Below are 12,762 nucleotides of genomic sequence, written 5' to 3' on the forward strand. Positions count from 1 at the left end.
GAATGGAAAAATGATGACTGACTTGGAGGGACTCTTAAAGGGATAGTTCACCCAAAAATGTATATTCTGTCATTATTTACCCTCATGTCACTCCAAACCTGCATGACTTTCTTTCTTCTGCAAAACACAAAAGCAGTTATTTTGAAGAATGGTAACTGCACAGATTTGGAGACTACTGACTTCCATTGTTTAAACAAAACCGAGACATTTCTCAAAATATCTTGTGCTCCAACAGAAAAAGAAAGTCAGCTTTGAAACGTATATGATATATATGAGTATATGACAGAATTTTGGTTTTTGGGTAAACATATCCTTTCAAGTTCACCTTCAGTTCCCCAAGCATTCAGTGTCTGCTCACAAAATCACTCATTGGCTTCCAAGCGCCAAAAACATAAACCGATTACTAGTGAATTAAGCTGATGTCGTGTCCTAGGGGGCCTACAGGCGTGTCATTGTATTATTGAGCAAATAAACAAAAACTATTTAAAATCTCTTGCGATGTTTTTTTTTTTTAAAGAATATTATTAAAATACAGATATCAAGGTACTCTGATATATTTTCTGGCAATACTTGACCCCGCATTCAGTATTTCATCTAAGCAGATTCCATTACAAAAGCCATTGAGTAAAACTAATCAGCTTTAGCTTCATTGAAACAATTCAGTTAATGTGTTCTGACCTGTTTTTATACAGTCTATGGTTCTGACACACACATTAAAGTATGCACAAACGGAGAGCACAGTTATAAATAAATGGAACACAATAATAATATCTGTAAAGTAAAAGTGTTTTTCAAAGAAGTGGTAGGCTTACGTAATGCCATTTCATGGAATAACTTTTATAACTGCCCATGCAGGGGATCTGATTATAAATGGTGTTATTTCTGCTGAGATGCTGGTCTGCTGTTCTGGGTTGGTGGTCTTAACTCAGCTTGGCTCTCTTGAGTGGCTGGTCTGGATAGAGCCTGTTGGCTGTGGTGACTTCCTGGTCTAGACTGGGTTTGGTTTTCGAGAAGGTTTACTGGGTTAGACTGGTCTTGGCTGTGATGTGATTTGGGCCTCTCTGGTTCATTTCGGTCTGGGTCACTCACTGGCATTTTTGACTCTTCTGCAGGCTGGTCCACATTTATGTTTTCCTATAAGCATATTGTTTAGTCAGAATTATTAAAAGCAATGTAATATAACACCATAGCATCATAATTAGGAGATATTAAACACCCACCACATTGTTAATGGTTCTATTTGTAGCCTGGTTGCCATCAGGGGTCTCATGAGTCTGGTTTGTGGCAAATTTCATCTGTCCCCAGGTCCTGAGGCGATCCTCGCCCTCTCGTGAACGGGCAGTGGGGTTTATGGAAGCAGGACTGATATACTGAGGTAAATCCCATGTGCCTTGGAATGCTGGCCATGCACTTCCACTCTAATAATGAAATCATTTATAAATAGTAAAATGAAACTGCTGCAAAACGTTTTAAGCTTGGTAATTACATTAAAATTTCATGCAAGTCATGCAAATCATCAAAACAAACCTTTGTTCTGACACCAGGTAGAAGGTGGCCACGGTCTGTGGCTATAAATGTAGTGTGGCCTTCTGCTGCTGCTGCTGGTCTCTTGAGGAACAAAAAGTAAATATTCCAAACGCAAGAATTTATAATATGAGCTAGGCAATTATTCTCTCCACCCAGTGCAATTTGTATAACTGCGTCATTTAAATGAAAAAGGACTCGAAGTAAACATTTACCGTTGTGCCCTGTTTGACTGACGCGCATGCTTCTGCATTTGCATGGTTCACTGTTTGTGTAATGGAAATGCTCAGTAACAGTAAAGTGTACACTACAGTTCAAAGGTTTGGTTGCAAGATTGTTTTTGAAAGAAATACATATTTTTATTAAGCAAGGATGTATTCAATTAGTCAAAAGTGACGGTAAAGATCATTTGTTTTCTATGAATAAAGAATTTCTATTTCAAATAAACGCTGTTCTTTTGCAAACATTTTTGTAAACGATTAAATTGACAGTTATTCTAGCTCAAACGGCTTTACCAATGAGACTGACTGTGTTAAGTTAACGTTACCTCTTTGAAATGTGTTGGGATGGTCCAATTTTTGAGCTTTTGCGACTTAAAAGCATTTTCATACTGCAGAAAACACCATACATTTATTAAATACGTCAAGGTTATTCAATTATACAATAAAAAAAAATATCATAGTAGAATAGTTCCAATTTAAGCACCTGGTTTGCAGAGTAACTAGTCGACATCTTTCCGCTCGAATGTGTTGGCAGTGGTCTCCTAGCAACCACTCAAAATTATACTTTCAAATCAGTAGTTCACTTTTTCATATTCTTTGACTCTTTAAAATGCTCACTTGTCAAAGTGACTATTTTAAAGTGACAACTCATATATTATATGTTATATAATAGTTATATAAAAAAATTATTATTTCTCTTTCCTTCAGCGCTGTTTACTCTTCCCGTGCGTGGGGGGCGCTAGAGATCATTGAGCTCTACGTTGCACGCTAAACGATCCGCTGAAGGAAGGTCGTTATATTTGGACAACGAGCTTATACAAATGGAGGAGTTGTTAAGTTTGTTGTACAAAAATGCATGTTGTTCATGCATAGAACAACAGTAATATATATTGAATAACACGGTTTGAAACTGTAAGCCGTAAAATGAGCACGCAGGCGTCAGCATCTGGATCCGTCAATGAAGCGAGAGGCAGAAGAAGTGCTCAAGATGTGGAAGACTCCAAAACACACTTCAGAGTCTGTCGGTTTATCATCGAGACTGGTATTTGCAGTTTTTCTGAAATTTTTAGAGATGTGTTTTAATCTCTCTAACTGTCTAAATTGTAACGTAAGGATGCTTGTTAGTTCATTCTCGTTATCCAAGGATGAATTGCTGTGCAGTTTGTGATCCCATGTGCATCCCGTGTTTTCCGCATCTGTAGGAGTGAAGTTAGGCATGAGATCTGTGCCCATGGCTACAGCATGTGTGCTGTATCACAGGTTCTTCCAGTCTGCCAGTCTGCAGGTCTATGAGCCTTACCTAGTGGCCATGTCTGCCATCTACCTCGCAGGCAAAGTAGAAGAGCAGCATCTCAGGACAAGAGATATCATCAATGTCTGTCACAGGTATGAGAAAGGATATTAAGTCACAGTTTAGTTCTCAGAGTTCATGTATAGTAGGTAATTTCCTCTCTTTTTCTTTGATCCAGGTATTTTCACCCAGAGAGTGAACCGATGGAACTGGATGGGAAGTTTTGGGAGTTGAGGGACAGTATAGTACAATGTGAGCTCCTTGTCCTTCGACAGCTTAACTTCCAAGTGTCCTTTGAGCATCCACATAAGGTAATGTATGCAATGATTACCTTGTTCTCAAGCTTTTAAAATAGGTAATAAACACTTCAGTTTTTGAACATTTTTAATGTTTTTTAAAGAATTCTCTTCTGCTCACCAAGCCTGCATTTATTTGATCCAAAATACAGCAAAAGCAGTAATGTTGTGAAGTTTATTATAGAAATTAATACTTTTATTTAGCAAGGATGCTTTAAATTGATCAAAAGTGACAATAAAGACATTTATAATGTTACAAAAAAACTTCAGTATTTTCTTCTGCTGGGTTCCAGGTCATATGGGTTTTTCTGGTAACGAGAAAGCAGATATCACTGCAAAGGAAGCAATCAAACTGAATATTTCCGAGTGTCAAATTCCTTTTTGTGATGTCAAACCTGTGATAAACTCTTATATTAATGACATGTGGCAGATGGAATGGGATAAATGTCATAAAAATAAATTATATGAAACAAATCCTTGTTTAAGAATTTGTTTTTTCTTTACTAATTTTAAATCTAGGTATGGCCAAGTTGTTTTTACAAGGTGTCTTTTAGTTCATACAAGATTTACACATGGATATTTATTAAAAGGTGAAGAACCACCATCATGCCTTACTTGCCAAACTAAAATGACTGTGAAACATATTTTATTGGATTGTACTGTTTTTAATGTAAATAGACAATGGTTTTATTCAGAGGTGTGTCTAACTGATTTATTTAAAAATGTATCACCTGAATGTATTTTAGAATTTTTGTCTAGTGTACATCTGAAATGTCTTTTATAACCTTTTATTAATTGTATACCTTGTATAATTTATTCAGAGATCACCATGAAAATAGCCTTGATGCTGGCATGGCGTTAAAAAGTGAATAAATAAATAATGTTACAAAAGATTTCTATTTCAGATAAATGCTGTTCTTCTGAACTTTCTATTCATCAAAGAAACCTGAAAAAATTCTACTCAGCTGTTTTCAACATAATAATAATAATAAATGTTTTTTTGAGCAGCAAATTAGAATATAATGATTTCTGAAGGACTGGAGTATTGATGATAAAAATTCAGCTTTGAAATCACAGGAATAAATTACAATTTAAAATGTATTCAAATAGAAAGCAGGTATTTTAAATAATAAAAAACCCCCACAATATTACTGCTTTTGCTGTATTTTGGATTAAATAAATGCAGGCTTGGTGAGCAGAAGAGAATTCTTTAAAAAACATAAAAAATCTTACTGTTCATAAACGTTTGACTGTCAGTGTATCTGTTGTCCACAGAAAAGAAAAACTGTATAGGTTTTGAAAAACAATGGCTGAGTAACAGAATTATAATTTTTGGGTGAATTATTCCATTAATGGCTGGCAGTGAACATTTTGCATGAACGGTTTGCAAAAAGCTTATATAATATATACTGTGCCTTGTGTGCAAAACAATATAATAGAAAATTATTTAAAAATATTGCTCTGCTGCAAACAATTTACAGTAAAAAAAACTACTTTTGTGAATTTAAATACTTTTAAATTTAAATTTTGAATTTAAATTGTATATATACCCAAAACTAATAAAATGAGTAAAGCACAGCAAAATGACTACAGATATAAATGAAAACTGAAGTATAAAAATAAAAGATAATGCAAAATATTAATTATAGTATATTAATATTAATTATAGTTAAAACTCTTATAGTATGTAAGTGCTCTAATACTGCTTTAAAGTGGCGTCACTGGCAGAGGTTCTTTATGCACAGTGTCAAGACTCGATGAATCAATTATTTTCATTCTCGATTGATAAAAATGTAATCAATTATATATTGTAAACTTACTCTCATCTTTGTACCTTCTCGAACTAATGCTGTCCAAAGTTTAATTGTATTTTGCTCCATCTAACAAACTTAATTTTGCTGTGTCCCAGTACGTGCTGCACTACCTGCTCTCTGTGAGGAGTCTTTTGAATCGCCACGCCTGGTCTCGAACCCCCATCGCAGAGACGGCCCTGGCTGTATTAAAAGACAGTTACCATGGCTCTGTGTGTGTCCGCCATAAGCCTCAACACCTTGCCCTCACCTCCCTCTATCTTGCTCTCCAGACATATGGAGTGCAGCTCCCCAGAGGAGAACTGGAGTGGTGGCAGGTAGGTGTTTTTTTTTTGTTTTTTTTACAGTTTCATGTGGAGAAAAACATAAAATGTCCAGGCAGCATTTGGGTCATGCTGTGTTTGCATTGAGTCACCGAGACTGAACGTTGACTAGTTTGAGTCTCACCGGTCCGGATCGGGCATCAATCGAGTCACGATTGCAGTAACCTTTAGAGTGCGAGAAGTAGTTCCCATGGCAATAAGGGCACCTAATGGCTGCAGCCTGGTCTGAGAGAAATAACATTGTCTTTCACACAAGTTGTGTTCCCTTGGTGACATCCTAAAGTAATATTTAAAAAGAATCAAACCATTTAATACATTTCAGTCTCTTAAAACCACTTGCTTAGATTAGCTTCAGTTTCCTAGAATCCTGTCAAGTGCCATCACTAGAATCCAATAGACTTAGGCCCAATCCCATTCTACCCCTTAGCTGTCTCGATTCTCTTTTGGTTGGAGGGGTAGGGGTAGCCCTTCAAACGAAGATTTTTCGGGACCACACTTCAAACGAAGGGGTATGAATTATCTCAGCGTAAACCGGCTTCATCGGCAACATGGCTGCCCGAACAAACAAAAAGACACATAGATGTAAGCATTTTTGGCATTGATAAAGATTTGAATGAAAAGTAATAATTTGTTTTATGTCACATTCAATCGTGAGTTCATATTTACGGTCATGTTACTCGAAGAAATGTTTGCAAAAAATTGCTAAAGTTTGCTAACGTCATATCATTGCTCCACGATAGTACCACAACATATTTTCATGTCTGATCAGGGCGATAACCAACGTAGACATTGAGGGGGCTAGTCTCCCCAATAATTAGACATCGCTAAACCCTTTTCTCAAATATTGCCAATTCGAGAGAGAGAGAGAGATGAAAGTTGCGTGTATGCGCGTCTGTGCGTTTCTCTTTTTAGAGTGAGTTTACTTCAAAAACAGCGATTTTATCCTCCTGTTGCTGGAAAATATAATGTAGCGATTCAGTATTTAAACTGTTATTAATAAAAGTCGTGGGGCAGCGTTTACAAGTTTCTTTGCTCCTGGATGTGAGCTGCGCGATCTCTGATGAGTGTGTGTGTGTGTGTGTGTGTCAGTAAGCATTAATATAGAACGGTAATTAAAGGCTCTAATGCGCACCAGTATAGGTGTGTGTATTGTAGGAGCTAGACGACGTATGATGACGTGTGACGGTATAGTAGTGGTGTCCCAATTCTTAGGGGGAATATTTTCACCCCTACCCCTTGACACTCTGTTTCAAGGGCTTCGTCATGCGAATTTTCCGCTCGAGTTGAAATGTTTTAACTTGCGCGGAAGACGCGATTGAGGCGAATATCGTGAGTTCGCGGCAAACGCGTCGCGCATTTCGCGTCGCCCGGCGAAGAAGAGAGCATCTGACTCGCATGTAAAGGGATCAACCTCAGTTTTGTTTTGTTTTACGTGGTTTTTAGAGTGGGTGTATCTGACATATGGCAAAATAATGGTGTGGAAAATCTATTCAAATCATTTTGAGGCAGTGTCTCTGCAATTGGTTGTACATCATAAAAAAAGAGAGTACTTTTCTTGTTTTGTCTAGACTTTGTTTCCAAATGGGGTGCTGAAAACCTGTGTGCAATATTAAGATAATCAATATATTAATGGTCAGAGTATTTTTATTCATTGTTATATTTGTTAAAGCTATGTTTTCCTTTTTATATTTCTAATTTATTTATATTGGCCAATATATTGGTTACAACTTATGAATGCAAAAATATATAAATACAAAATAAGGTAGTGGCCAAAACTGATGTCTGGCCTAGAAAAATTGACATCTTTGCCTTTATCAAACATTTTATTTTGTAAGCGTGTTGCATAGTTTTGCTTGGAGTGTAAAACTAATGTATATGCTCAGTTGTTTCATTTGTAATAACGCAATAAAACTTGACAAATTGTCATACAATTGCTTATTGTATTGTATTCAATTTATGCTTTATTTCCTGACAGCTTTTTGTTTTTCTATGCATTTTTGTAAAATAAAAAAATAAAACCTATATTTCATGATAAGCTTTCCAAATAATTTTGTCAGTTCAGTATCTTAACCAAGTTAGTTTTTTTTTCTTCTTCGCAATATATTTTGATCTTGTAGGGTCATTGAAGGCAAATATTGTGAAATATCCTCTCCAGACATCACTATTGGCCATTACTGTATAATTAATTATTGGTTATTATTAAATATAATAATCAGCACTCTATCAAAATGTCCATATCATATGGGCATCCCATCTGAGGCTGGAACTAGCAGAATTTAGGTTTTTGGTATTTTCATGAAATAACAAATATTTATAAATCTAGTTCAATGAATGTACCATTTTTCCTCATCTTTCTCTCGCCTTTGTTGGGTTTCCTGTTTACAGCGACTTTTAAATGAGTATTTCAGGTAAAAATGTATCCACAGCAAGTCCTCTTAGAGGAAATTGAAATAGGAAGCAGCTGTTTTCTCTAGACGGCGAAAAGTACACATCTACAAGAGATTAGACTCTATTATTAGTTGCCTCAGAACTAATATTTAGTTGTCATCTCCAATATAGCGTGCAGATGGATCAACTCTGCGATCTGCATTGATGTTTTGCTTGTTTCCCTGCAGGTTGTTTGTGCAGACATCACCAAGGCTCAGATTGAGACCATCATGAGTGAATTACTGCAGCTCTATGACATGGAGGCCAAGTGTACCTGAGAGACAAAGAATGAAGCGGGTACTAAAGCACTGATGCGGAAACCAACACCTTCAGCTGTAGCTGTATCTGACCATCATCTTAACACATGCATTGAACCCTCTTTCTCCTGATGTTGTGATGTAACCGAATGAGCTCTACTTGTTAATTACATTACAGAACATGAAGGTTTAGATAGGCTCATCAAGAATGATGAGAGGAATTTAGATATAGGAGCAGGCTTTGTAAGTGGCGCTATGAAAACCAGACTTTAGCCACACCTCATCAATCAATTCCCAGCCACCGACCTACTTTCTTCTCCTACCTTGTGCTATTTTCCCCCTAAAATGGGAGAGAGAAATTACAAAAGAGATGGAATAGCTGGTCGAAGGAAGAATGAAACAAAAGAAGAGCCATCCTGTCCCCAGAGCTAAATTCTGAGGTGAACGCTAGATCTGAGCCATTTCTTTTATATTTTCTAATTTAATTACTCTCCTCTTCTCCCTACAGAACTTGTCCCGGTAGGCTTCTTTATGTAACTCCTTAAAGCAGTATTACTGTATGCTGTAAAGCAAAGCACCACAGTTTTATTAGACACCAGACTTCTATTTCAAACTTCAAAAACAACACTTCACTGACGTAAACTTTTCATATTCAGCTAAAGATGAACGTGAACTGACAGGTTCATTCTAAGTCTATATTTAAAAATGTAATTACGGATAAACATATTTTGCACTAATGCTTTTTGAAACAGAACCTTTAAATAGTCTTTCTTTGTAGTTTTTTTTTTCATCTATGATGTTCTACTTGAAATTTCTGGATCTAGTTAGGTCAGGACATCGCTCTAGAGTGGATCTTAATAAGTTACTATGGCAACTGCTATTGTGGAGGGAGCCTTTGAAACATACAAATGTGAGACTCTATTATACCTGTCAAGCTCAGCACATCAAATAATTGCAGTCGGGGAAATGTACTAATTTAGTCATTATTTACCAAAGCAGTCATTGCTAACATGTTAACCAGCTGTTTCCCCTGTAGCTTACTGAATTGTGTTGACCGGTGACTGCAACTGCTGTTTTAAGAGTTTTCTTTGGCATCAGGTTTCAGTCATCTAGATCTTGAAAAAAACAAACAAACTAGGATTTAAAATCAATATGATTTAGAAATAGTGTATTTAATCACTCTTAGGATATTACAACTGTGGCTATTTGTTTGCATAACCAGATTTATTATATGGTTAAATTTGTTAACATTTGGTATCATGCACTAACGATTTTATTGCATTTATTCATATTGATTAATGTTAATTTCTACATCAACTAACATTTTTAATGTATAATAGAATATTATATAATAGTATATTGAACAAACAATAACAAGAGTTTTAACATATTTAACCTAGATTAATGCTGTAAAAATCATTGTTTTTTTGTTAGTTCATGATACATATGAACTTCTTAATGCATTAAGAAATAACTTACTGTAAAATGTTAGTTATTTTACAATTCGCCCTATCGTTTATTCATCCATCGATGCAGATGGATGAATTTCCTTTGCGGTAAGCAGTTTTATGGATTATATTTGGGAAAAATATCTAAACATTCCTGCTTCTCTCTCCCTCTCCTTGCCACACGCACACAGTTACGTACACACAAACACACACACATCTCAGCAGGCAGGCCCTAATGCTGGGCATCATGAATTATGGAGAGGGTACATGTGCAGCCGGATTCTCTTCCATCAATAAAACATCAGCATGGCCCTCACTATGGGATAGAGTGCTGGGAATAGGAAGGATGGGATTGATTGTGACTCTAACCTTACTCTCTTTGCCATCTCTCTTGGTTCTCTTCTTTCAATCTGTGTCCCCCATTCTAAGATTTTGTCCTGTGTAAAAGCAAGCCTCTTTGTTGCATTCTTGGCTCTGTGATTTTCTCTCATGGTGTTCATCTCGTAGTCTTTAATCTCTTTCTCTTTCCTGTCCTTTCTCCTCACTGCCTCACATTACAGATCACTCCAAACTCTTCTCCCATTCAAGGTTACTCTATTAACATTCCTCTTTTCCATTTTTCTGTAAAGGTACTGGATGAAGTATGTTTTTTTTTTTTCATAATTCTGGAGCTTTTTTTAATACAGTCAAAACTGATTAGAAAAAAAAAAAAAAACTAAAGATTTAAAATGTAGGTTCTTAAAGGAACATTTCACCCCAAAATGAAAATTGTCATAATTTACTTACCCTAATGTCGTTCCAAACCTGTATGACTTGCTGCTTATGTGGAATATTTATGAAATTTATTTATTTATTTATTTATTTTTTTTATCCATTTAGTGAATGTCAAAATGAGTCCAATTTTGTTTGTATTAGCCACTATTTTTGTAACACTTTTATTATATGGTTAAATGCATTAACCTAATGCATTCAGCACAAGGCGCTAACAATTTTATAATTTATTAATCTAGGTTAATTTTATTTTCTACATATACATTTTTAATATTTCAAGTTTGTTTTTTATATGGAACAAGAAAGAACATATTTTGAAGGAAAAAAAGTCTGCTTGGTTTTTGTCCACACAATAAAAGTCAATTTAGTCCAATGTTATTTTGAACCCCATTGGCTTTCTTTGTATGGACAAAAACAGTATTTCACAATATCTGCTTTTGTGCTTAGCTGAAGAAATGGAGTCATACAGGTTTGTAGCAACATGAGGGATGAATAAATGATGACAATTCTTATTTTATGGTGAACGAGCCATTCAACCTGCAAATCACTGCATTCTTGAGCCAGAACAATAGTTTTGTGTCATGCCTCAAATTGTTCAGTTTCTCAACCTGCAAACAACCCATTCCCCCCTAAGAATATTCCCGGTCTTGCTCCCATTTTGGAAGTACTACAATATCTGTTGCAGACCAAACATGCAGCTTTTTTCTCTTCTTGACATCAGAACTCCTGCCAGAGTTGGGAGTGCAGCCAAATCAATCAACACTCAGAGAGGCAAACTATTGATGTACAATTCAGAGAGTGCTTAAGAAAAGCTAAATGAAAGTGTTGTAATGTATCTCTTTGTATTTACAGCATAATGAGAAATGGAAAGAAGTGCAAGGGGATTAGAAACGAGTAGTTACAGGTAAAAATTGCACTAGAAATGGGATGAGTAGCCAAGGGACCATTTAAAGGGATAGTTCACCCAAAAATGAAAATTTGTCATCAATTACTTAGCCCCATTTTATCTCAAACTTGTATGACTGACTTTCGCCTGTGGAAAAAAATATATTTTAAAAGTGATTCTATGTTGTTTTTGTCCATACAGTGAATGTCAGTGGGGTCTAGTTTTGTTCTTTTTGTTCATTGTATAAACAAAAACAGTTCTTTTGTGTTCCACTGAAGAAAGAAAAGCATATATTTGGAACAACATGAGGGTGAGTAAATGGCAATTTTTATCTCTTTAATACTAGTCCGGAATTGTTTTCTGCTCAACCACTGCTGAAATAGCTGTGAAATGGTGAATGGTTCGAATCTAATCTCCATCCCAGAATAGAGAGCCTTTAGATGCAACAACATTCATGTTGAATCCTGGAGATGTGGGTTGGAGTTCACAGACATGGAACAGTTTCACTCGGGTAGCTTTTGGATGGAGTTCCTCAGTAAAGTGGCGAGATGTAACACGAGATTGGGCGGATTGCGTTTTGACTGACAGCGAGATTCCATCAGTTGGGTTGGGCTCCAAGGCTGGGATGCACTACCTGCAGGGCTAATGCACGGCAGCTCCCAGAGGGACAGCCATCTCCTAAACCCTCACCTCTGAATTATAGATACAACCCCTCATCTGAAACTTTCTCTTTACTTTCCCGGACGTGCCTCACAAATATTTCAGTGTGAGCAGTCTCGTGTGCACAAGTAGGGAAGAAAAATGTGGTGTTGAAGAGTGCAATTGGAGGCATGCAAAATCAGCCAATGCATGCATTTTTTCTCATGTCAATTGCAAGGACAGTGAAACATGGATTGTCAGTTTAGACATGTCAGACTTCATCTTGGGAGTATATTGTTGACAACTAGGTGCAACCTACCAAAAACTGTCATCCAATTCTTGGTATTTCCCTCTGTGCTTTCGAGTTAACGTGAACATCTGCTGAAGAGCATTTAGTGCCTGTGTGTATGTGTGTTTGCATATGAAGGCTTCAGGAGAGGCCCACTTGAGCACTCGTCAGCACATAAAAGCTTTTTCTCGCTTTGTCTGAGAGGCCTCCTGCATTAGGGCTATTAGATTTGAGCCCTGTATGCTTGGAGACAGCTAGAAGATTACACCTGCGTGGGTGTGATGGGGCGTCTGAATTTATGAATTGAAAACACAACTTGAAAGTGAGACGTACCAGGGACACCAAGAGAATTATGGTCCAGATTTGAATCAAACGCACATCATAGAAAAACTGCTCCTCAGCTGTTTGTTGCTTTGAAGCAAAATTGCATAGTTGGCTATTAGATGCACTATCTATCTATCTATCTATCTATCTATCTATCTATCCATCCAATAAAAGGAAAATATATATGGAAAAATTCACACATGTATTTTACTAATTAAACATTTTCCTCTGGTTTCACAGACAAGGCTTAAGCCT

General features: G+C 36.4%; 2 protein-coding genes across 2 annotated transcripts; one reads left to right on the forward strand and one right to left on the reverse strand.

The window, feature by feature from the left end:
- Nucleotides 1–547: 547 nt before the first annotated feature.
- LOC107671933 (protein Flattop-like) lies at nucleotides 548–2,256 on the reverse strand. Its single transcript, XM_016464945.1, has 5 exons — nucleotides 2,247–2,256; nucleotides 1,740–1,789; nucleotides 1,528–1,608; nucleotides 1,221–1,418; nucleotides 548–1,134 (listed from the first exon to the last, which is right to left on the reverse strand). The coding sequence occupies exons 1-5, from the start codon at nucleotides 2,254–2,256 to the stop codon at nucleotides 877–879; spliced, it is 597 nt and encodes a 198-aa protein (XP_016320431.1). The 3' UTR covers nucleotides 548–876.
- Nucleotides 2,257–2,482: 226 nt separating this feature from the next.
- On the forward strand, nucleotides 2,483–9,345 carry LOC107671950 (cyclin-related protein FAM58A). The gene is made up of 5 exons (XM_016464961.1): nucleotides 2,483–2,787; nucleotides 2,948–3,131; nucleotides 3,215–3,347; nucleotides 5,242–5,460; nucleotides 8,082–9,345. Exons 1-5 carry the CDS (start codon nucleotides 2,670–2,672, stop codon nucleotides 8,169–8,171), a joined length of 744 nt encoding a protein of 247 aa, XP_016320447.1. The 5' UTR covers nucleotides 2,483–2,669; the 3' UTR covers nucleotides 8,172–9,345.
- The last annotated feature ends 3,417 nt before the right edge of the window (nucleotides 9,346–12,762 follow it).

The sequence above is a fragment of the Sinocyclocheilus anshuiensis genome, unplaced genomic scaffold (assembly GCF_001515605.1).
Source record: "Sinocyclocheilus anshuiensis isolate Anshui unplaced genomic scaffold, SAMN03320099.WGS_v1.1 scaffold1053, whole genome shotgun sequence".
Lineage (NCBI taxonomy): Eukaryota > Metazoa > Chordata > Actinopteri > Cypriniformes > Cyprinidae > Sinocyclocheilus > Sinocyclocheilus anshuiensis.